Source organism: Lemur catta, chromosome 7 (genome assembly GCF_020740605.2).
Source record: "Lemur catta isolate mLemCat1 chromosome 7, mLemCat1.pri, whole genome shotgun sequence".
NCBI classification, from domain to species: Eukaryota; Metazoa; Chordata; class Mammalia; order Primates; family Lemuridae; genus Lemur; species Lemur catta.
The window spans coordinates 25,214,365-25,239,454 of NC_059134.1; the positions used below are offsets into that span (position 1 = coordinate 25,214,365).

Consider the following 25,090-nt stretch of genomic DNA (forward strand, 5'->3'; position numbering starts at 1 on the left):
TGCAGGGGCAAGCAGTCCCAGGTGGGCAGCAGGATGTGTCATAAACAAAGCCAGAAAAACCCGAAGTTTTTTTATTTGTATCTTTGAAAGTATGTGTACATAGAACTGTGTATATGTGTATATCCTTGTAATGTACCTTATGTGTATATTTTAAATTTACATAAAGAATGTATTTGTAACACTTATTACTTTCTTCACTTTGTACTGTTTTTAGGAGCCCTCTGTGTTGTACATAAATCTAGTGAGTTGCTTCTAACTGCTGCATGGTGTCCCATGGTACACCTCCACTACATTTTTCTTAACCTTCTCACAGAAATACACAGGAAAGTCTATTTAATTCCCTACAACTACACACACAGATACACAATCAACTGCAATAAAATTTTGTATGTGATTCTTTAAGGACCTGACTGAAAAGTCCCTGGTGATATATCCATATTGGATTGCTTGGACTTAGAACATAATTAGACACAATTTAAAACAAAACAAAACAAACAAAAACATTGTCATACTGCTTTCAAAAATGATTATATTAATTTGTGCTCTTGCCAACAGTGTCACAGAGTTATGTATAAAAGTGTGATTTATATGACCTAGTTGGATTTACGCCAGTAATGGCAGGATGGTTTAGCTTTGGAAAATATATTAATTGAATTTATCACATTTAAAGACAAAAGTTGGAAAAGTTATAATAACTACTTCAATAAATCTGAAAAACCCTTTGACAATAATTCAACTTCCATTAATGATAAAACACTTAGCACACAAGAGAACTCCCTCTATCTAGTATTAACAGAAGGCACTAAAAAAGCAAATATCATACACCAAACATCATATATTTAATCAAATGGTGAAATGTTGAAACTAACAATGCAAACAAGACAAAGGTGCCTAATGCGGTCACTTCTAATCATCTTTGTTCTGAATGTGTGCTGATATAAAAGCACTCTAAAAATAAGGCACTTGCATTTCTATATATCAGCCACAAACATTTATTTGGAAAATGAAATTAAAATACTAAATACAGAATTAATGTACATATATACATATGTGTGTACTGCATATATTATAGTATATAATTTATGTTTCCAAATGTAGATATATATGTATATGTGTGTGTATATATTATATATATATGTGTGTGTGTGTTTCAAAAAATAATAGACCAGCTTGTAATCTCCTTTTGAGAACAACTAGAAAAAATGGATAATTTTATTTTTAATCTTTTGGAAGCATCAGAGAGTGACCAAGGTAATGAGAGCTTGAGAGACCTAGAGCCCAGAGACAGACTAAGAGAGGAACAAAGAGTAATCAGGGAAATAAAAGGAAAATGAAGTAGCATATTCAAAGTGCTGATGCCCTCCCCACCAGAACAAACAACCAAACAAAAGCACTTGTCACTCTGCAAAATAACCCTCAAAATGAAAGGAAAATAAGATTTAAAAATTGTAATTTTAAGAATTTGTCACTAGCAGATTTATACTTACAGAACATTAAAGATAGTTCTTTAAGCTAAAGAAAAAGTCTCCCAGGGCCAGGCGCAGTGGCTCACGCCTGTAATCCTAGCACTCTGGGAGGCCGAGGCGGGTGGATTGCTCGAGGTCAGGAGTTCGAGACCAGCCTGAGCAAGAGTGAGACCCCGTCTCTACCAAAAATAGAAAGAAATGATTTGGACAGCTAAAAATCTATATAGAAAAAATTAACTGGGCATGGTGGCACATGCCTATAGTCCCAGCTGCTCGGGAGGCTGAGGCAGTAGGATCGCTTACGCCCAGGAGTTTGAGGTTGCTGTGAGCTAGGCTGACGCCACGGCACTCACTCTAGCCCAGGTGACAAAGCAAAACTCTGTCTCAAAAAAAAAAAAAAAAAAAAAAAAAAAGGTCTCCCAAATGACAGTACAGAAATGCAAGGAAGAATGAAAAAGAAGGAAACTAAGTGCACAAACCTAAATGAATAAGGATTATATAAAATAACAATAATAATATATTGTGGTGTTTTAAATATTTCTAGAATTAAGCAGGGCACTGTGGTGCACACCCAGCTGAATCCCCGCTACTCAGGAGGCTGAAGTGGGAGCATCATTTGAGCCCAGGAGTTCAAGTCCAACCTGGGAAACATAGCGAGACCCCATCTCTAAAAACATAAAATAAAATAAATAAATATTTCTAAAATTAAAATACCTGACAATAATAGCAAGAAAATATGAAGGAGTTAAATGTAAATGGAGTATAGTTTTCTAAGGTCCTTCATTTCCTAGAAATTAGTAAAAGTGCCAATTTATATTATATTAGACTTCATTAAGTCAAAGATGCATATTGGAATTTCTAAAATATAGTAGAAGTTACTAAAGTATTTTGTATAACTGACAAGATAACTGCGAATGAAAATAGAATAATAAAAAAAATTGATTAAAACAAAAGGAGAGGCTGGGCGGGATGGCTCATGCCTATAAACCTAGCACTCTGGGAGGCCAAGGCAGGAGGATTGCTTGAGCTCAGGAATTCAAGACCAGCCTGAGCAAGAGCAAGACTCTATCTCTACTAAAAATAGAAAAATTAGCCAGGCGTGGTGGTGGACACCTGTAGTCCCAGCTACTTGGGAGGCTGAGGGGCAGGAGGATCACTGGAGCCCAGGAGTTTGAGGTTACAGTGAGCTATGATGACGCCACCACACTCTACCCAGGGCGACAGAGTAAGACTCCATCTCAAAAAAAAAAAAAAAAAAAAAAAGAGTCACAAAGAGAGAAAACTGAACAGAGAACAGGTGGGACAAATAAAAACCAATTTGTAAGATAAAATTACATAGACATATCAATGGTAACATGAAGTGCGAATGGACTAGGAGGTTTCAGTTGCAAAAGATGGCGGCCTGGCCTAAATGAGATTAACATTTCACAGACAACAGTATTAAACTCTGGAAAAAGTATATTTAAAAAAATTATTTGAAAGCATAAGGAAAAGGCCAAAAACTGACAGAAACTGGAGGGGATTTGAGCCTTAAAAGAAGGGAATCATGCTGGGCGAGGGCCATGCTTTAAGGACTTTTCCCTGACAATAAACCTTGATGTATATTGTGCGCACAACTTAAATTCAAGCAGAAAACTGCAGACTTGTGGACTGGAAGTGTCATATGATGGAGTTCAAGGCAGTCAGAGTGACTGGAGACTGAGCAGGGAAACTACAGAAAGGAGAAAGCCTTAGCGGAAAGAGCCCCAAAGTCTACTCTCAAATCCTCGACTGACCCCTGAACTGTGTGTGCACAAGGCAGATAACACAGAGCCCAGCAGAGAACAACTGGAAGCCTGAAATAACTCAGCAGGGATGTCACCTGTTGTCCACTGCAGACGGAAACAGAGTTTGTAGTTTGAGTTCCAGCAAAGTAGAGGAGTTTGGTAAAAAGCCCAAGTCTTTCAAGGCCCACCTGATAAAACAAGTCTCTATAGGTTCAAACCGAGAAATATAAACTATGTTCATGAATTGGAAGACAATATCGTTACTAGAGCAATTCTCCTCAAATTCATCTACAGATTAAGAGCAATAAATTCCAGTAGACTTTTTGTAGACTCATCAAAAGTTAAACATATGACCCAGTCATTCCACTCTTGGGTATTTACCAAAAACAAATAAAAGGCTTTGTCCATATAGAGAACTGTACATGAATATTTGTAGCAACTCTATTCACAATAGCACCTATTTTGAAAAAAGCCAAATTGCTCATCAGATGATGAATGGATAAAATATTATGGACTACAACTCAATGAAAAGGAACGAACTACTGATAAATGCAACAACATAAATGGATCTTCAAAAACTATTAGACTGAGTCAAAGAAGCTAGACACGAAAGTGTACCTTCTATATGATTCCATTTATATGAAACTCTATAAAAACAAATCTGCTCCATAGCACCAAAAAGCACATTTGTGATTATCTAGGGCCAGATGCACAGTGAGTATCGAGGGGTGTTGGTTCCAGGGGAGAGGGATACAATTGACTAGGAAATGGCACATGGGCACTTTTTGGGGTAACAGTAATAGTCTACATATTGATTGTGGTGGGTACACAGGTGTCTACATTTGTCAGCATTCATAAAACATTCACTCATTTAAATGAACTTAAAATGCATGTACTCTTATTACATGTAAATTGTGCTACAATAAACATTTTTTAAAAGCTAAAGCCATTTCAAAGTAACGCCCCAGCAAACCCTGTAGTAGGCAGCAATAGTGATGATAGAAAAAGGAGCACAAATGGAGGAGATACTTAAAAAGTAGATATAGATAGGCTGAACTGCTATGGAAAAAAAAAAAAAAAGATTCCCCAAATGCAATGACTTAAACAAGAAAACAACATGGCAGTTTATTTCTCTTTCATGTAACTATCCAGTTAGGTTCCACCCCCTATGGTCATCCAGGAAGCCAAGCATCATGGAAGCTCTGCCATCCTCTGCCAATGGTCTTAATCTGGGGTTGATGGGCCCCCAAATAAGTCCATGGATAGAATTTAGGAGGTCTATGAACCTGAATGGAAAAAAAAATTACATATCTATTTTCACTAGCCTCTAGATGAAGTTCAGGGCTGGGCTTGGTGGCTCACACCTGTGATCCTAGCACTCTGAGAGGCCAAGGCAGGAGGAGCACTTGATCTCAGGAGTTTGAGACCAACCTGAGCAAGAGCGAGACCCCGTCTCTACTAACAGTAGAAAAATTAGCCAGGCACGGTGGTGTGTGCCTGTAGTCCCAGCTACTTGGGAGGCTGAGGGAGGAGGATCACTTGAGCCCAGGAGTTTGAGGTTGCTGTGAGCTATGATGACACCAGTGCACTCTAGCCGGGATGACAGCAGGAGACTGTCTCCATAAATAAATAGATAAATATGAAGTTTAGCAATCTCTTCAATTACGAATAATTACAACAAATTCTGTAGTATTTAAGCAACACCTGTGGCTTGGTCAACAGTTTGAAATCACAGATATTTTTATATTATAATACAGTTACTAAAGAATCTTGAAATATCACTCATCATCGCTTTGAAATTATTGTGAACATAAAACCTGGCTGCCTACATTTGTTATTTAGTGTGTTAATAAAGAATTGCTATTGACTATGTAACAAATCAGATTATTTAAAATGTTGATAACTGTGCCTCAGAATAACTTGGTTTTGTTACAATTTTATATATTTTATTTATGTATTTGGAAAAGAGGTCATCAGACTGTCAAAGGGGCCCATGTTACAAAGAAGTTTTAAGGACCCCCTGTTCTGGGATGTTGCCATCATCTCCATGGTCTAAGCTAGGCTGCAGCCATAGCTAGTTGCAGAGGGTAGGAAGAGGAAAGAGAGTCTGGAGGAGACATGGCACTGTCACCTCTGCTTACATCCATTTCAGAGACGTCAGTCTCACGGCCACATCCAAACACAGCAGAGGCCGGGAAATATCCTGTGACTGGGCTGCTGCGTGCCCGGCTACAAGTTTCTATCACTAGTGACGACGAAAAGGACAACTAGCAGTCTGTGCACACTGACTCAATCGCATCTGAGGATGGCCAGATACGAGCATAAGGAGACAAATGGTACAAGACAGTGGCCAGGTTTCTGACTGGGGATACCACTCACAAAGACAGGCAGAGAAAAGAAGCAGAGGACATTCTGAGGAAGAGAAAACATTCCAACAGGACAAGTCAACTTTGAGATTCCTATGAGCAGGGGTATGCTGATAAACCTGCTCTCCCGGGGACCTGTTTACAGCCTTCAGGCTGATTGCCTGAAGTACATACACACATCATGGCCTATTTCAAGCTACCACGATGATGTCACTAAACGAGAAGCTGGGAAGAGATGTGTACAACAGGGTCTCACAAACTGGTATAAGCTCACCTCTACTGGTGAGGATTTCCACGTGGAGACATCCTGAAGACATTTGGATTTGAAGAGCTCAAGCTAAGGAGTACACTGCAGGTGAGACATTGATTTTGGAATAAATGAGACTGGCCGTAAGATCCCAGAAAGAATTCTGATTTGCAGTTATGTGTGGTTTAGACAAATGTGACCTTGATTCAGGGTTCAAGTAGAAAATAGATGCAAAAAGGATAACGTTATGGAAGACGGGATTAATACACTTCCCAGACCCTGCCATCAGTAAAATTCCTTCTTAAAAGAAGCACTCTGGCCACTCTCGAAGGAGTCAGGTCTGGCCAAAGTTGGTACTGGAACAATGGAAATGTGAAACCAGGGATATGAGCAATAGAACTGCCTGGCTGTCAGGACCAGGATCTTGTGATACACACACCAGCAGTCCAAGGTGGGAGAGTTCAGCCTGCAGTGATTCTTCTCTCGAGTAGGGGGATCTCTGAGGGCCTCCCCTCCTGAATGCCCATCCACCTAAAGAAGGAATGGGCACACAAGGAGATACAACCCAGAGCAGCATGTACCGTAACAGAGGTATGCATAATAGACTGGGGGAGCACAAATGAATAAATTACTAATTAAACTACTGAGGAAAGAACATTTGGTATTCAAGCTCAAACTCAAATAATGGATAGGAATTTTCCAAATTAACCAGGAAGCCTGTTGGAGATTGGGGGAGGGAGGTTCTGGCGCAGTGAGCACAGAGGTGAAGACAGTCAGGTGGAACAGTGCGGGCAGACCCAGGAGCATGGAAGAATTTGGTATTTCTACTGCTGTATTCTCATCTTCCCAAATGTTCATTTAATTCATTTTGTTGCTTCTCTTTATTTCCAGTACATTCTATGGTACCTGACGCATATTTGGTAAGTACTCAATATTTTACAGAATAAGCTTAAAGATCTATGAAAAGGAGGTTGATAGTCTAAGATTCATAAAAGTGCAATGATAATCATCATTTTCTTTTCAGTGTTGCTGAAACTTATCTATACACGCTACTACATTAGGTAAGGAAAAATGAATCAGATCAGACATTGTAACTCAGACTTCACAAAATTCACTTTCAAGTCAGAAAAACAGGGTCAGTCAGGGGAGAGGTAGTCAGAGAGGCCCCTTGACTCTGACTTTTTGCCCTATTGAACGTGCTATTTTGTACACTTAGAAAATATGAAATTTCAGTGGATAGAAGTTGAAGTTGTTCTGAAATCAGGATTCTGTTTTGAAAGTATTCAACAAATATTGTGCTTGTGGGACATAGTGCTAGGCCCTGGTGTGTAATGTGACATAGACATTATTCCAATTCTTCAGTAATTGACAGTCTTTCGGCCTTCAGAAAGTAAACAAACTATTGCAATATGGTGTGTGGCACAGAGTAGAGCTGCCCCCTTGTCCTCTCCCCTGCATTCATTCATTTTGTCCCAGTACCAGTCTTGACCCAGAACTCAACACCTCCCCAAGTTCCCTCACACCATGCTTCAGTAACTGGGAAGTCAAAGTTCAATCAGAAGGTAGTGATTTAATATGAGTTGCAACTGTGTACTACATCTTGTTTAAAATAATTTCATCTTGGACTCTCGAAAGGTTAAACAGCTCTAAATTTACCCTTTGTTCTCTAGCTTCTACTCTGCAAGTGAAGTATCTTTTTGCTCTGCACCAACCAGATTAAAAATACAGAAAATTTTTGGATTCTGCCAAATGAATCCACTTAAACAAGAGCTTTTCACGCAATCTAGATTTCACTGAGGATTTGGTAAAGGACAGAGAGGAGAGGCATTATGTTTTGTACCCCAAAATAAGGCAAAGTATATAATCTTATTTGTGTTCTCCAACACCATATTATTAACATAATAACATGACCATGGTGGGGAGGAGCTTCTCTCTCTCTCTCTCTCTCTCTCTCTCTCTCTCTCTCTCTCTCTCTCTCTCTCTCCCTCCAACCCCCAACACCTCTTTCTATCTCCTTTTCTTTCCCTTTCCTCATGCAGTACCTAGCCTTGTTGGATCATCTCTTCTTTGTTACGCAGAGTAATTCAATCTGGAAGGAGTTTCTACTTCCAAATTTCATACTTGGTGCTCAGCAAAACAAAAGCCTCTCATCCCACCTCCCTGCCCAGTTAACAGGACCCACTTTCTTTAAGGCCATTTTACCAATTATGTTTCATAACACGAGAGTATTCTTGTGGCCCCATCAGCTACCCCAAGTCTTTCCCCAAAAGACATGCTGGTAGATTAATTGTTCTGCTTCTCATTGTAATTGTGATCTGTCATAACTGAGAAAATGCAGAGTGCAGTGAGAGAACCTATGGGGGCATCGGGCTTCCATTTCAGGTTCCTGGAAGGAGGAAGCAACAATCCCAGCTAGAACTTGGACAGGAGTCAAAGGGGTTGGGAGTATGGGTTGTTGGTGGGGGAAGGGAAAGAAGAGAATTGCTCACAAAGGAGGAAAAAAATCTTGGTGGCAAATTACAGATTAAAAATAAAACAGTGAGTACAGAGGGATTCACTTCTCACAGAATTCCTCTCTTGTGTCATCTCTCCTAGGACACTCATCATGTTTTCAAATAAGATGCTTCAGAAAATACTGCTGATGTTGCTATCTTTTTTAGTAGTTACCTGGATAATCATAATTTCTCAAAACTCCACAAAGGTAGGAACAGTTTTCTCCAGTGTGACCTGCGTCAAGCCAGGCCCAGTCCATCAGCCCCTCCTCCCCCTCTCCAACCCTGCTGTCTTCTCCCTTCTCTGTCCAGCTTCTCAGAGGGACTGTGGACACCACGATCTCCTCTCCCTCATTTCCCACTCATCCTGTATCCATTCCCATCAGTATTCCACCTCCCTCATACTCCCAAAACAGCCCTTGTTAAAGCTACCAACTTCCTTGTCACTAAATCCAGGTGCATATGTTACCTGACCATGTAAATCCAGTTTGTCATTTGCTCCTTTTGTCTATGATTTCTTGCGCCATGCAAAAGTTATTTTTTTAGTAATCCACTTTCTCTTATTGTTTATGGATGTCAAGTCATTGTTAGAAAAGTTTTTCCCACTCTAAAGTTACATAGGAATTCACCCATTTTTTTACTAGTAGAGTTCCATTGTCTATAAATATCTGATCCACTTGGAATTGTGCTGTTGAATAGTATGACAATCTAATTTAACTTTTTCCCTATATCTGTCCAGTTATCCTAATCCTCTTATTAAAAATTCCATCCAATATCCCCACTGATTTTGACTGCTGCCTCTATAGCATACTAAATTTGTATGTATAATAAGGTCTATTTCTGATTCAATTCTGTTCCACTGTCTTTTTATTCATGTGCCAATACCACGCTATTTTAATTATAGAGATTCTACAAGTAAGTTTTAATATCTAGTAGAGCTAATCTTACCCATACCCACCACCTTGTTTTTTTAATTCCCCAAACATTTTCTAACTATTCATTCTCATTTATGCTTTCAAGTGAACTTTCTAATTGACCTGTCTGGTCCAGAAAATATTGGGGATATTTTTATTGTGATTTCATTAAATGTATACAAATTAACTTTGGAAGACTAAATAGCTTCTTTATGATGTTAAGATTTTTTATCCAAGAACATGGTTTCCTTTCCATTTGCTCAATTTTGCTTTCTTCAGTAGTATTTTGTGAATTTTTCTCATATAATTCTTGGACACTCATGTTCAATTTATACGTATTTTATTATCATTTTGCTACTACATATCGGATTGTCTCTTCCATTTATTCTCTCTGGTTTTTGTCTGTATATACAAAGGCTATTGATTTTTATACATTAATTTTATTACCTACTATCTTACTAAATTCTTTTATAGTTTATAGTAATTTTTACACTGTTAGAGTTTTCCAGATAAATAACCATTGCATCTGGAAATAAAGATTGTTTTAACTTCCTATTCAAGTCCAGTGTCTCTAATTGCTTTCTCTCATCTAAAGTATATATTAATATTTTATGTGAAAAGAAGATCCATACTTTTTTTTGTTGACTGTTTTTAACATGAATCTGTGCTAATATTGTCAAAGTCCTTTTCTGCCTACATGGAGATAATCATATAATTTTTCTCATTAGCTGTACTAATATGATAAATCATATTAAAAACTGAACCAAATTTGTATTCCTGGTACAAAACTTTCTGGGTCATGAAATATTATTTTTTTCTAATGTTCACTTGGATTGTGTTTGCTAACATTTTAAGATTCTGCCTCAATATTCATAAATCTATAATTTATATTGTTTTCTCTGGTACAATCTTTATCAGGTTTTGGAAAATACATTATATTTACTTCATAAAATCAATTTGGAAGTTTTTTGTTTATTTGCTGTTTGTAGTACATTGAAGTTGCTTAAGTAACATTAGGATTGACTGATCTTTAAAGTTTAGTAGAATTCCACCAATCTGGCTTTGTGTTTTTCAGCAGGAGTGTGCTATTATTCTTTCACTATTTCTTTATGCTACTCAGGTAAATTTTGATAGGTTGTGTTTTCTGAATTAGTTATTTTATCTAGATTCTCATATGTATTTGCCTGAAATTGTAAAAAAATCATTTCATGACTTTTTAAATTTTCTGTTTTCATATTTTCCTCATAAGATTTCTAATTTTGTATATTTGTGTTTTCTCCCTTTTGCTTTGATTAGATTCACTGGTGGGCTTGTTTATTTTGATTTTTTTCTTTAAAAAACTTGGCTTTTTGTTTGTTCTACTATTTTTCTGTATTTTAATGCATTACTTTTGCTTTTACCTTCATATCAATTCCTCCTTTCTGCTTTCTTTCGACTTACTCTGTTTTCCTTTTTCTAACTTTTTATCTAAGTGTTTAACTCATTTATTTTTTTCTCCTTATTTACATAGGTAGTTAATGCTGTAAATTTTTACCTGATATTTATTGTAGCTATATCTCATAGATTCTAATATAACATGTGTTCATTATGGTTATGTTCACAATACACTATAATTTCATTTTGTATTTTTCTTTGACTCAGGAGTTGTTTTAAAACTTTTTAATTTCAGGGTGGAATGGTATTTGGGGGGGTTGAATAAATTTCTACTAAATACTCCATTATAATCAAAGATGTTATTTTTATTATTAATTTCTATTAATTAGCATTTGTTGAGGTCTTCTTTGTGACCAAAGATATAGACAATATTTGTAAAGTTTCACATGTTCTTGAAAAGAAGATGTATTCTCTATTACTAGAATTCAGAGTTCATTATATGTCTACAAGATCTTTCTTTATTGCTATTAGTTATTTTATAAACTTACTAATTTTTTGTCCATATAGTATTCCTTAGATAGCTCATGTATTAAATGCACCTATCATTAAAATGAATTTCTCTATGTCTCCTTGAATCTCTTATAGTTTCTGCTTTATGCTTGTATTGCTATATTGGGTGCATAAATATTAATTGTGAATTAATTATCCTTTAGTACATAGGTGTCCTGCTTTGTCACTTAATACTTTTTGGTGTGAATGTTACTTTATCAAATACCAAGATTATGCTTCCAACTTCCTTTCCCCTTTTTTTCTTTTCTTTTCTTTTTTTTTTTAACCTGGTATATTATTGTCCAATCTCTAATTTTCTTAAGATTTAATAAACTTTTTATTTTAGAATAGTTTCAAATTTACAGAAAAATTGCAAGAATATTACAGAGAGTTCCTCTATACCCTGCACCCAATTTCCCTTATTTTTAACATTATTATATGAAGTCTCTATTTTATTCAGATTTCCTTTATTTTCACCTATTGTCCTTTGTCCATGATCCCATCCAGGGTACCATAGTACATGTGTCACTTCTCTTTAGGCTTCTCTCAGACTTTCTTTGTTTTTGATGACCTTGACAGTTTTAAGGAATAATGGTCAGGTATTTTGTTGAATGTCCTTCTAGTTTAGTTTGTTGTTTTTCTCATGGTTAAATATATTTTATGGGTTTGGGGAAGAAGACCACAGATGTAAAGTGGTCTTCCACTCATCACATTATATCAAGGATGATGCCATCAACATGACTTATCACTGATGATGCTGACCTTGATCACCTGGCCAAGCTAGTGTTTGTCAGGTTTCTCCACTGTAAGCTTATTCTTCCTCCTCCCCAACCCATTCTATACAGTACTCTTTAGAAATAGGTCACTAGGTCAATTCCACACTTAAAGATTGGGCAGTTCTGTTCTACCTCATTGAGTGAGGAGCATTCACATACATTATTTGGAATTTTTCTGTACAGAATATTTGTCTGTTATTCCCCACATATTTGTTTATTCAAACATTTATTTACATCAGTGTGGATTCATGGATATTTATTACGTACTTTGGGTTAGAATCCAATAGTACATTATTTTGTTGTTCAAATTGTTCCAGCTTTGGCCATTGAGAGCTCTTTCAGTTGCCTCCTGTGTTCCTTTGTTTGTTTGCTTCTTTTGAGCTTTCCTTACTTTCTGACACAAGATGCTTTAGGCTCATCTTATATATTCCTTGCCCTAGCCCTAGAGTCAGCCATCTGCCCAAAGGGCCCTGGTTTCTTTTATTGGAAAATGGTATTAGAAACCAAGATATGGACACTGGCTTTGTTTGTTACTACTAGAATATCTTTGCTTCTAGGCCCTCTCAGAAGACAGAGCTCAAAAATAAAATGTCTATGCTACCTAAAGTGATCTACAGATTCAATGCAATCCCTATGAAAATACCAATATCATTTTTCACAGATCTAGAAAAAATAATTATACACTTCATATGGAAACAGAGAAGACTCCATATAGCCAAAGCAATCTTAAGCAAAAAAAAACAAATTGGGAGTCATCGATTTACCAGACTTCAAGCTATACTACAAGTCTATAGAGCAACCAAAACAGCATGGTACTGGCGCAAGAACAGAGACATAGACCATTGGAACAGGACTGAGAACACAGATATAAAACCATCCTCATATTGTCATCTGATCTTTGACAAAGCAGACAAAAATATACACTGGGGAAAAGAATCCCTGTTCAATAAATGGTGCTGGGAAAATTGGATAGCCACATGCAGAAGAATGAAACTAGATCCGCACCTCTCACCTCTCACAAAAATCAACTCATGATGGATAACAGACTTAAACCTAAGACATGAAACCATAAGAATTCTAGAAGAAAATGTCAGGAAAACTTTTATAGACATTGGCCTAGGCAAAGAATTTATAAAGAAGACCCCAAAAGCAATCATAACACCAGCAAAAATAAATAAATGGGACCTGATCAAATTAAAAAGCTTCTGCACAGCCAAGGAAACTATCAATTGAGTGAATAGTCAACCTACAGAATGGGAGAAAATATTTGCAAGCTACACATCCAATAAAGGGCTGATAACTAGAATCTATATAGAACTTAGGAAAATCAACAAGAAAAAATCAAACAATTCCATTAAAAAGTGGGAAAGGACATGAACAGAAACTTTTCAAAAGAAGACAGAATAATGGCCAACAAACATATAAAAAATTGCTCAACATCTCTAATCATCAGGGAAATGCAAATCAAAACCACAATGAGATATCACTTAACTCCATTGAGAAGCTTTTATCAAAAAGTCCCAAAACAACAAATGTTGGCATGGATGCAGAGAGATAGGAATACTCATACACTGCTGGTGGGACTGCAAATTAGTACAACTTTTATGGAAAGTAATGTGGAGATATCTCAAAGAACTGAAAATAGAACTACCATTTGATCCAGCAATCCCACTACTGGGCATCTACCCAAAGGAAAAAAAGTCAATCTCTAATAAAGACATTTGCACTCAAATGTTTATAGCAGCACAATTCACAATTGCAAAGACGTAGAAACAACCCAACTGCCCATCAATACATGAGACTAATACATGGATTAATAAAATGTGGTATATGTATACCATGGAGTACTACTCAGCCACAAAAAATAATGGTGAACTAGCACCTCTTGTGTTATCTTGGGTGGAATTACAGTCCATTCTTCTAAGTGAAGTGTCACAAGAATGGAAAAACAAGCACCACATGTACTCACCATCAAATCGGTACTAACTGATCAACACTTACGTGCACACATGGAAGTAATATTCACCGGGTGCCAGGCAGGTGGGAGAGAGGTGGAGGGGATGGGTAAATTCACAACTAATGGGTGCGAAGTGCACTGTCTGGGGGATGGGCACACTTGCAGCTCTGGCTTGTGTGGTGCAAAGGCAATATATGTAACCAAAATGTTTGTACCCCCATAATATTCTGAAATTTAAAAATAAAAAAAGAAAAGAAATATATGTGTGATACTATTAAATATTTCCTATTGTACAAATTTAAGGTTTTTTAGTATTTTCCAGAGATATATAAAAAGGTTCTTATTTTGGATGTTATTTATTTGCATCTCTCTCTATTTCTTGGTTGGCTTTGCCAAAGATTTGTCTTTTGGCTTTGCCAAAGTTTTTTCAAAGATTCAACCTGGGTTCTGTTCATCTTTATTTTAAATGATATCTCACTTCCTTATTTCTTGTCTCTTTTGGTTTACTCTGCCACTTTGTTACCAATCACTAGGGTTTTATAGATGATGCTGGGATGCAGTGCAGCCCCGCCATGCATTTTTAAAAAGTGTGACATGTGTTTAAAAGTGTGAGAGTGTTGGCAATCACTGGTGTATAATCCTTGTTCTCAACCCTAGCTGATCACAGGATTGCCTGTGAGGCTTTGGGAAAACATATACTCCTGGACAACATAGTGATAATGACTCAGGTGATCTGGACCACAGCCTGAGAATCCATGTTTCTAGAAAAGCTTGGCAGGTGCTTCTGACTATCAGCAAGGTTTGGAAATCCCCGAATTTGAATTCCTATAAAACACTGTGTAGTGCTAAAAGTATACATGACCTCTAAGGCTGTAGCAATTTTTAAAACAGAAGTTTAGAATGTCTAGGTGGTTTGCAGGAAATGTGGAGGTGGCTAGCAGCCCAGAAAGAAAAGAAAGCATTAGTGAAGAGCAAGAGCTGAAAGAAGGGAAGGTCAGCTCCTAAAAATAAAACAGTCTTATCAAAACATCAAGTGCAAAGGAGAGAGTGGCAAGAGCTAGAGAGTTAAAAATAGGCCACAGCGTAATGCCACATTAAGGACAGACTTCACCCCAAGAGTTACGAGAAGCCATGGAAAGGATGTAAATAGGGACACAAATATGGTTTTGCTTTAGAAGGACTGATTTAGCTACAGGGGAGGAAAGTAAATGGAGAGAAAGCAGCACTGTCTTCATGAAGTCTGAGGACAGCTTTCATCCTTGAGGTGACTGCTACAACCAGGACATAAACGTTGGTGGCTTGAACTATGAGACAGTGGGGAAGAAAGGACTATTAGACATAGGAAAAAGATATATAGGGGTAGATGTAACAGAAATTAGTTATTGGATGTGTATATGAAAGTTATTGGAAGTGTATATGAAAAGGAAGAGTAAATGCAATGGTACCAATTTGTTACTCATAAGCATTCTCTGAGCTATACATTTTGGATATAACATATTTATCTACAACTCTTCAGGCATTTTCTGAAATATTCAGGTAAAAATGCAAATGTTTACATTTTATTCAAAATTGTCAGAGAGTTTAAATAATATTGATAATAATATATAAATAAATATTCAAACTCAAAATAAGTAAAAATTACTAGAAATAGGTTCATTTCATAGTATGTCACATTTCTTGTCATTTCAGCTTTGGTCTACGCTGAACTTATCCATCTCCCTCTATCACTGGAACACCTCCACGAAGCCCTCGATCCCCACAACACCAGTAAGCCCATTAAAGTCACCAACAGAGACTGAGCTGCGAATAAAGGCAATCATGGAGAAACTAGACCAGCAGATCCCGCCCAGACCTTTCGCCCACGTGAACACCACCACCAGCGCCGCACACAGCACAGCCACCATCCTCAACCCTCGACACACCTACTGCAGGGGAGACCAGCTAGACGTCCTACTGGAAGCCAGGGACCACTTAGGACGCAGGAAGCAATATGGCGGGGATTTCCTGAGGGCCAGGATGTCCTCCCCAGCCCTGAAGGCAGGAGCTTCAGGAAGGGTGACCGACTTCAACAACGGCACCTACCTTGTCAGCTTCACTCTGTTCTGGGAGGGCCAAGTCTCCCTGTCTGTCCTGCTCATCCACCCCAGCGAAGGGGTGTCGGCTCTCTGGAGGGCAAGGAACCAAGGCTATGATAAAGTTATTTTCAAAGGTAAATTTGTTAATGTGACCTCCCATGTCTTCACTGAATGTGGCCTGACCTTAAATTCAAGTGCTGAGCTCTGTAAATACCTGGACGATAGAGACCAAGAAGCCTTCTACTGTGTGAAGCCTCAACACTTGCCCTGTGAGGCCCTGACCCACATGACCACCAGGAATCGAGAAATTTCTTATCTTACTGTCCAGGAAAAAGGCCTTTTCCACAGGTAAGTATATTTTTCAATACACAGAGAGGTGCCCCCAGGTAGAGCTACATTGCTCATCTCAATACTGAGAATGACCCTCTCAGATGCCTCCTCTACTCAGATGTGGTGTCTTCATGGGACCTCCTGTTCATGACTCTATGCCAAGGTTTGCATTTTCACTGAAATGTTCAATAAAAGAGGGCTGCACAAGGTGGAACTCTGTAGTACATATGCCTGCTCTTCCCCAGGGTGACTGGTATTGTCAGACTCAGTCACGCCTTCTACTATAGACCTACAGTTTTTATAAAATATGTTCTGTGGACAACTATTCTGCTGTGTGTTCACAGATGTTCCACTGAGAAAAGATTCCTTGACAAGTGTATGATAACATCCACGCTCCCTCACCTGCCGTATCATAGTCTGTTGATTCTCCCTCTTATATATCCTTTGCATTCATCCATTTCTCCCCATGCCCAGTGCCGCTGTCCAAGTGCAGACCACCATCCTCTCATCTGGATAGCCTATAACAGCTTCCCAACTGGTCTCCCTCCCAGCAGTCACCTCCCCTTTAATCTATCCTCCAGACTGCAGCCTGAGTAAATCTTTCTAAAAAGCCAATGCCCACTGGTCATCTCCAGTTGATCTCATGATCAGATATTCCTCAGAGTGGAGGAGTCCTTCTGCTCCCCAAGTTGTAACCTCGTGATTCATGGAAGCCCCTAGTTGAACAGGCCTCCACAAACCAGCGTGTAAGCATGTTTCTTCTATCAATTGCAGCTGCATAAACACCATGTTTTTCTCCCCTACTCTCAAGCAGATGCTCACTTCCTGGTTTCTCTGTTCTCCACTGAGCTGGAAAACACTTCATTGATTAGAATGAACCATCATGGTCTCTTCAGAGGCCACTCTGGAGATTTGCCACCACAAATCCCGGAACTGTGCGCCAAGCCCTAAGGCACCTATCAGTTTCAGAGTCTTTTGCTCATTTGATAACTTTCCGTAAGCCTCAGGGGGTTCAGTCCATTTCCTTCTTCCAATATCCATATTTTCCCCCCTAAGGATTTATTTTCCCTAAGCTTGATGATAGAGTAGAATGCTAGGTCCTCAACAATTCCTTTCTTAACAGTTTTCAAAGTCAAACTTAGAGGTTTTTTTTCCTTAAGCTTTCAAATAATATGCTAAGAGGACATAAGAGTGGACAGCAAACATGGAAAAACAACAGGCATTCCAGAATCTCACCTCGTTATCCAAGTTTGGGCTCTTAATCTATAATCCGTGAGTCCTTTCTGAGTAAGTAAAAGCACAGTTGGGTTTCTGTTCTTTTCCTTTCACCTCTGATGGTACGGCTTACCAAATCTCTTCCTATCCACCAATCACACTTAGCCTAAATCCCAATAAGGATGAAAACATGCTGATTCTTTCCCTTCTGGGGATTGGACCTGAAGAGACATCCACAGTAGAGAATCAGGTACCACTTACAGCTGTTGTGCCTGGCACCTGGGTCCCCATTCTCCCTGTAACCCCTTTCTGCCTCCCTCCACTTACATACACACACACATAGGTTCGAGACAAAGAATGAGTCAAAAGGAGGGTGAGAGCTTTCAAGCAGGAAGAGTCGGGTGGTTTTCATCAGTTGGAGGAAAGCAATGCAGTATACATTTATTCATACATCACACTGAACATTACTTTCTACCAGGCACTTTGGTAGATATTAAGGATACAGCAGTGGGCCAGGTAAATGCATTCCCTTCCTTCACAAAGTGTACAATCTTCAGAAAGCAAGTTTGTGAGAAAAACTGAAGGTAACCATAGCAGGAAATGTGGATAAAGAGGGAAGCAGAGGCCCTGTGATAAGAGGTCTACGTGTCACACTAAGGAGCCTGGACTCCTGAGATAAGTGACTGGGAGATGATTAAATGTTTTAAACAGTAATGCACTTGCAGTTGCAATTAGAAAGGACACTCTGGAAGTTGTGTTGAAGAATTCAGGTGGGATGAAACTGAGACAGGCTGGCCAATTAGAGACTCACAGTAATCCAAGAAAAATATTCTACAAACTTGAATAAGTGATGTGGAAGCAGAAAGACAGAAGAGGACTTGCAAATTATAAAACATTTTTAATCTAAAATTTCAGGACATATTGATTGCATGTGGCAGATGAGGAGAGCTGCTGATTTCAGGTGCTCTCAGCAGGGTAGAAAATCTTCCAAAACCCTAATTCATTTAAAATGCTCAATATGTATCTAAAATTTGTAAAAATAATAACTTTCAGTTATATAAAATTAAAAATTATCCTTTACTGACAAGCAGGTGATTCATGTTACCTGTGTTACGTGGACAGACAGTAGGCTAATTTGTTGTCCTATTTTTTGAAGGTCCAAAGTGGGAGTTGAAATGATGAAAGACCAAAAACACATTGATGTCTCCCGATGTAACAGTAAGTCTGCTCTGCCCTGTCGTAGGTGCTGCTTGGTACGTGTCTTGTGCAGAGGAAATCTTATCAGCATTAACCCTAGCAACTGTGGTTTTCCTGGAACACAATTCCTAGCAGGTGTCTATGGTGTCAATCATGCTGGACTTTAAAGAGAGAAATTCACTCAAGGAAATTGTTTCAAACTCTCTTTATAACAGATTTCATCTTGATTTGTCAAGAGGAGAAATATGTAGGAGTATCCTACATTCATATTTAAACCTGGGAGTTCACCTCCCTAGGGTCTGAGGCACTATGTGAACGTCTTTGATGGATACCCATAGCTTCAGAGTGGGAACATTTTGGTTTTGGTTTCCCAATTCTCTGTTGGCATAACCTCCCAACCTTTATTTGATACACTTACCAATTTTATGTGGTTTCCATCTTATTAAATGTTTTATTGATAAACCTAAAGCTACATTACTTATGAAAAAGTCTTTATACTACCTTAGCTTTAAAATATCTTCCTATAAAGTCTATCTTAGTTTACCAATAACATGCATTATGTGATCTACTCCAACTTATAATGATTTATTGCCACTATTTATTCATTTATTCAGCAAACATTTGTTGAGGGTCTAACAGATGTGAGGCATTATGGGCAAATGGAGAAAAACAGATGCTCAGTAAGCTCGCAATCGGAAAGACATTCAACCTTCCAACTCCATGAAGAGAGTAAAAAGGCAAAGAGCTTATGTTAAAGTTGGTATTTCACTGTGCCCTGAGGGATATCTGTAGTCAGAGAATGAGAAAGAGAAATCCCATAAAGATCATGGGTAGTGTTGCCAGACTTAAGGAAATAATAATACAGACAATCAGTTAAATTTGCCTTTTTTGTATACAATGAGATAAGGGAAAATATTTCAGGAAACATACTTACACTAAAAAATTATTCCTTATTAGAAGTAATTCAAATTTAATATGGTGTCCTGTATTTTTTTTACCTGATAACTCTTTTTATCTGATAATTCTAATCATGAGCAAAATCATCATGGACTTATTCAGTAGGCCAAGGGGGCAAGCATATGGTGGGATGGAGCGAAGGACGAGTCTAGAAAGAGGAAGACACTAGATCATGGAGGTTCCCAAGTGCCATGCTGAGGATTTCCATGTCTAGTCGGGAAGCTTTTGAAAGCCACCGAAATCAACTGAGGAATAGAATGACAAGATCCACTTTGTGCTTCAAAAAGCTAAATCACAATTTAACTTTTTAAAGTCGAAAGGCAACTTAAAATGTTACTAAGAGATATAAGATAAAATGTATATAAATACAAGAAAAAACACTGTTTCTGGATGGGATGACTTCATATGAGAACGAATATCAGTTGTCTCTGTATCATTTTCTTATTGCTGCTGTAATAAAGTAGCTTCAAACAACAAAACTGCATAATCTTACAGTTCTGTAGTTCAGAAGTCCAACATCTGGTTCAAAGAGCTAAAACATTTTAGGAGGCTCTCGGGGAGACCCGGTTACTTTGCCTTTCACAGTTTCTATAGGCTTCCAGCATCCCTGGTGGCCCTCTTCCTCCATCTTCACAGCCACTACAGTGAGTCAAGCTCTCACACCACATCTTTGACCCACTCCTCTGGCTCCCTCTTCCACCTTTGAGGACTACTGCGATTAGATTGGTTCCACCCAGATAATCCATGATAATCTCCCCCATCTCAAAGTCTGTACCCTTAGGCACATCCGGAAAGTCCCTCTTGCCAAGGAAGGCAACATATTCACAGGTTTGAAGAATTAGGATGTGGATATCTTTGAGGGTCCATTAGTCTGCCCACCACAATCTCTAAAGTAATCAAAAATTAATGGAATCCTAACAGTATTACCTGCATAATGTTCAAAATACTCAAGCCTATTCTAAAATTATTAAGTAAAATAAGCATGTAAGAGTAATCATAATAGAATTTGTTGTATGTTGGAAATAGTCCTTCAAAGAACTAAGTTTGAAACCTGGCAAAATGAATACCCTGGCACATTAAAGATTACACAAGATATGGTTTACAATAATAAGCTCAAAGGCTATCTTCTCACCAAGGTATGCCAGTACATTATTAGGTGGTAGAATATTTAATAACCATGGATCTCAAGTTTCCAGAGTCATGATATTTAACCATCCAGGATACAATGCTGTCAAGCCTCACAGAAGCTCAACCACGACTCATTGAAATTACAACATCATTATAAGACTATGAAAATTCCCTTTAGTAAGCTAAATCACTAGGATTTAAGAGCTATTCCAGGTGCATTTTCCAATTCTGCCATCAGCACCTTTTTGCCACTTTTTCCACAAGTTACAAATACAGTAAAACCATGCAATGATGCACAATCCTGTGGACACAGGCAACCAGAGGCTGTAAAGGCCTTTAAGGAACTATGCAAGTAGAGTAAAGCAGAGACTGCTGGTGATCCCCCAATATCCATTCCCTCCTCCCTTTTAGTAATAGAAACCCTTATTTTAGCTGGACTCCTGGCCACCTTTCCTTATAGCTAGTTGTGGCCATGACTAAATTTTTTCCAGGAGTGTGAATAGAAGGGATATGGGAAACTTCTAGGTCATGCCTTTAAAAGCAACACAACTGGCCCTTCCCTTTCATCTTCCCCTTCCTACTAACTGAATGATAGATATAATGTGAGAAAGGCAAGACCCAGGTTAGACAGTGAGATTGAAGCCACATGTTAAGAATGGCAGCACAGGCCAGGCACATGGCTTATCCCTGTAATCCCAGCACTTTGGGAGGCCAAGATGGGAGTATTGCTTGAGGCCAGGAGTTTGAGACCAGACTGGCAACATAGCAAGACCCTTTCTCTACAAAAAATACAAAAATTAGCCAAGCATGGTGGTGCATACGTGTAGTCCCAGCTACTTGAGAGGCTGAGACAGGAGGATTCCTTGAACCCAAGAGTTGGAGGCTGCAGTGAGCTATGATTGTGCCACTGCACTCTAGCCTGGGCAACAGAGGGAGACCCTGTCTCTAAAAAAATAATAACAATAAAAAGAATGGCAGAACAATAAGATAGGAGGAGTAAGAGTCCCTGACACCAGGCAATATCATATTAGCCCTGACCTGTTCACTCTAGGTCTATTACACAAGGGAGAAATACATTTCTGTTATTAATTCATTATTATTTTGGCCTTTCTTATAGCATACAAACTTGTTTCCTATCCAGTACAGAATGTGGTATCAGTATAGAAGTGCTGTTGTAACGAAACCTAAACAGGAGGCATTTGGCTCAATGATGGGGTAGTGGCATAGAAAGTGGCAAGGATACATGACGGGGGAAATCTGATGACCTTTGCAATGCCATGGCAAAACATTTGGGGCACGGCTACTGTGGTACCTGGGAAGGCAGACCATGTACCAACAGAGCCTGTAATGCTGGTGGAACTTGCTGGAACATCTCAGAAGATTGGTCTGTATTAGACACTGCACGTTGCTTTTAGCAAAGTCATACTTAAAAAATAAAAATATTAAGTCAAGCTAGGTATTTTATACTGTTTGAAGTTTTTTTTAAATATGCACATATTATTATATTTTAGGCCATTTTTTTAAACCCGGAAAAATTAAGATTATTCCTTCATTAATGGAACAAAGGTAAGTGATTTGATACAAGGACACCAAGTAGCAGATCACTAATATCATTCAGGTTAGAATGACAGCAACCAAGTCAGCATAGAATCAGTAGGGATGGCAAAGAAAGGACGAAACATCAAGACTTAGCTAATGACCCAACGTGGGAGAAAATGAATAGCAAGGAGGCAAGACAACTTAAAATCTCTCAAAGGAATAAGTAGAAGTGCCTAAAACAAAGATGACGATCACAGAAAAGTACTAGGAAGGGATAGAAGTATTAATAGCAATGAGATTTAGAGGAAGGGAGAAAGTGATCAAGAAAGGGCAGGACCAAGAAGGAAGCTGGATGTTTAACTTGTGCCAATAAAACCACTTACCACAAGTATCTCTGTTACCAGAGAGTGAAAACATGACAGCGAAATGCCAAGTTGGAATGAAGACTCCTGTCCCTGGCGGCTATACATTACAAGGAAGGTGGATAACAACATTTTGCAACCAGATTCAGTTAGACACAGTTAAGATAAATGACTGTTTAAAAGGAAAACTCATTTACCTCCTGGGAGACTCTACACTGCGTCAGTGGATCTACTACTTACCCAAAGTTGTAAAAAGTATGTAGTTATTTTATATTATTTTAGAAACTCAGGCTGATACTTTTAATGAGGTTTCTATTCTCTCCTTTGAGCTGTTTTTTACTTCACTTACCTTTCTGAATTTGAGCTTTTTAATTTAAAATATATTTTAGGCCCTGTTTCCTAAGAAATGTTGTTCCTCTTTAAAACTTCCAACCAAAATTTAACATTTTGATTGACATTCCACATATGAATAGGTAATCTACCCTAAAGGGTAGGCATGTCCCAGTCAGAAATAATCTAGGTCGGTAATCTAGGTGGGTGAGTATTTTAAATGACAGGATATTCTTTTTTAAAAATATTAATCATTACCTTCTAGTTAAAAGATCTATTTATTTTTTACCAGCACTAAAATTGTTTGATCTCCATGAAACCGGAATATTTAAGAAACATGTGCTTCTGGATGCAGAAAGACACACTCAGATTCAATGGAAAAAACACAGCTATCCTTTTGTCACTGCTCAGCTCTACTCTCTGATAGATGAAAATTATATGCCTCGGGAAATTGACCGGCTACCAGGTGACAAAAACACAGCCATTGTCATCACCTTTGGCCAGCACTTCAGACCCTTCCCCATTGACATCTTCCTTCGTAGGGCCCTCAGTGTCCGAAGGGCTATTGAACGACTGTTCCTAAGAAGCCCAGCTACAAAAGTGATCATTAAGACAGAAAACATCAGGGAGATGCACTTAGACACAGAAAGGCTTGGAGACTTCCATGGTTACATTCAATATCTTACCATGAGGGATATTTTCAAAGATCTCAACGTGGGTGTCATTGATGCCTGGGACATGACTATTGCATATGACTCCAATACTATCCACCCACCTGATCATGTGATTGGAAATCAAATTAATATGTTCTTAAACTACATTTGCTAAAGCATGAATACTATACAAAAATCACTAGGAATGGATCTCTGCAAATGATCCCACATGCATTTTCAAGTAAGTTTTATTCATTTTTAGAAACTAAGAGAATCAAATTTAAAAGAGTCTGTATTGGCAGCGAGGACACTTAAAGACAATGACAACTAATATGGGATGCAAAGCCAAGAGAATCAGACAGAAAGAATGATCATACCATGTCTGGAAGTTGTCTATGTGTGATAATGAATATTTTTATGTTTTAGGCAAGTTTGGGTCACGATTTCTGTTGCTTGTGGCAGAAAGCATCCTACCTGATACCTTAGTAGGGTAAAAGAAAGTAAATATATTATCATTGTGTTCTAAAACAGGGGTCACCTAACTTTTTCTATAAAAGACTAGACAGTAAATATTTTAGGCTTTGCAGGCCATATGGTCTTTTGCAACTGCTCAATTCTGTCATTATAGTACAAAAGCATCCATAGACAACATGTAAACAAATGAGTATGGTTATGTTTCAATACAACTTATTTATGAAATAAACTGATATTTGAATTTCATAAGTTTTATATGTCAGGAAATATTCTTCTTTTGATTTTCCTTCAACTTTTTAAAAATGCAAAATCCACTTTTAGATCATGGGCCCTAAACTTGATAGACTATATTTGGCCTCTAGGCCATAGTTTTCCTATGTCTGATTTAAAACAAAAAATGTAGTAGGGGCCGGGCACAGTGGCTCACACCTGTAATCTTAGCACTTTGGGAGGCTGAAGCAGGAGGATCACTTGAGCCCAGGAGTTTAAGACCAGCCTAAGCAAGACTGAGATCTCGTCTCTACAAAAAATAGAAAAATTAGCCAGGCATGGTGGTGTGTACCTATAGTCCTTGCTACTCAGGAGTTTGAGACAGGAGGATCACTTGAGACTAAAAGTTTGAGGTTGCAGTGAGCTAGGATGATGCCGCTGCACTCTAGCCACGGTGACAGGGTGAGACCCTATCTCAAAAAAAAAAAAAGAAAAGCAAAAAATTTCATTGGAGGTTGAAGGGAAAACTCGTAACAAACTGGAAATGGAAGAAAATTCCCATAACTTGAGAAAATTTTTATGCCAGAAAACTACAACAAACATCACTTACTGAATGCAACATAACAGACATTTCCAAATAATGTCAGAAGCCAAACATGAATGTATATCATTGCTTCTATTCAGCAAGGAACTGGCAGTACTTGTCAGAATGG

The 25,090-nt window shown here is 38.2% G+C and overlaps 1 protein-coding gene across 2 annotated transcripts; it reads left to right on the top strand.

Annotated features, from left to right (window-relative positions):
• Positions 1 to 6,628: 6,628 nt before the first annotated feature.
• Positions 6,629 to 24,391, top strand: NXPE1 (neurexophilin and PC-esterase domain family member 1). Of its 2 annotated transcripts, none has more exons than XM_045555398.1 (5): positions 6,629 to 6,765; positions 15,597 to 16,330; positions 18,684 to 18,745; positions 22,753 to 22,965; positions 23,333 to 24,391. In XM_045555398.1, exons 1-5 carry the CDS (start codon positions 6,745 to 6,747, stop codon positions 23,866 to 23,868), a joined length of 1,566 nt encoding a protein of 521 aa, XP_045411354.1. In that variant the 5' UTR covers positions 6,629 to 6,744; the 3' UTR covers positions 23,869 to 24,391. The 2 variants fall into 2 exon arrangements, with proteins under 2 accessions (XP_045411354.1, XP_045411352.1); XM_045555396.1 differs by lacking the exon at positions 6,629 to 6,765 and adding an exon at positions 8,451 to 8,546.
• The last annotated feature ends 699 nt before the right edge of the window (positions 24,392 to 25,090 follow it).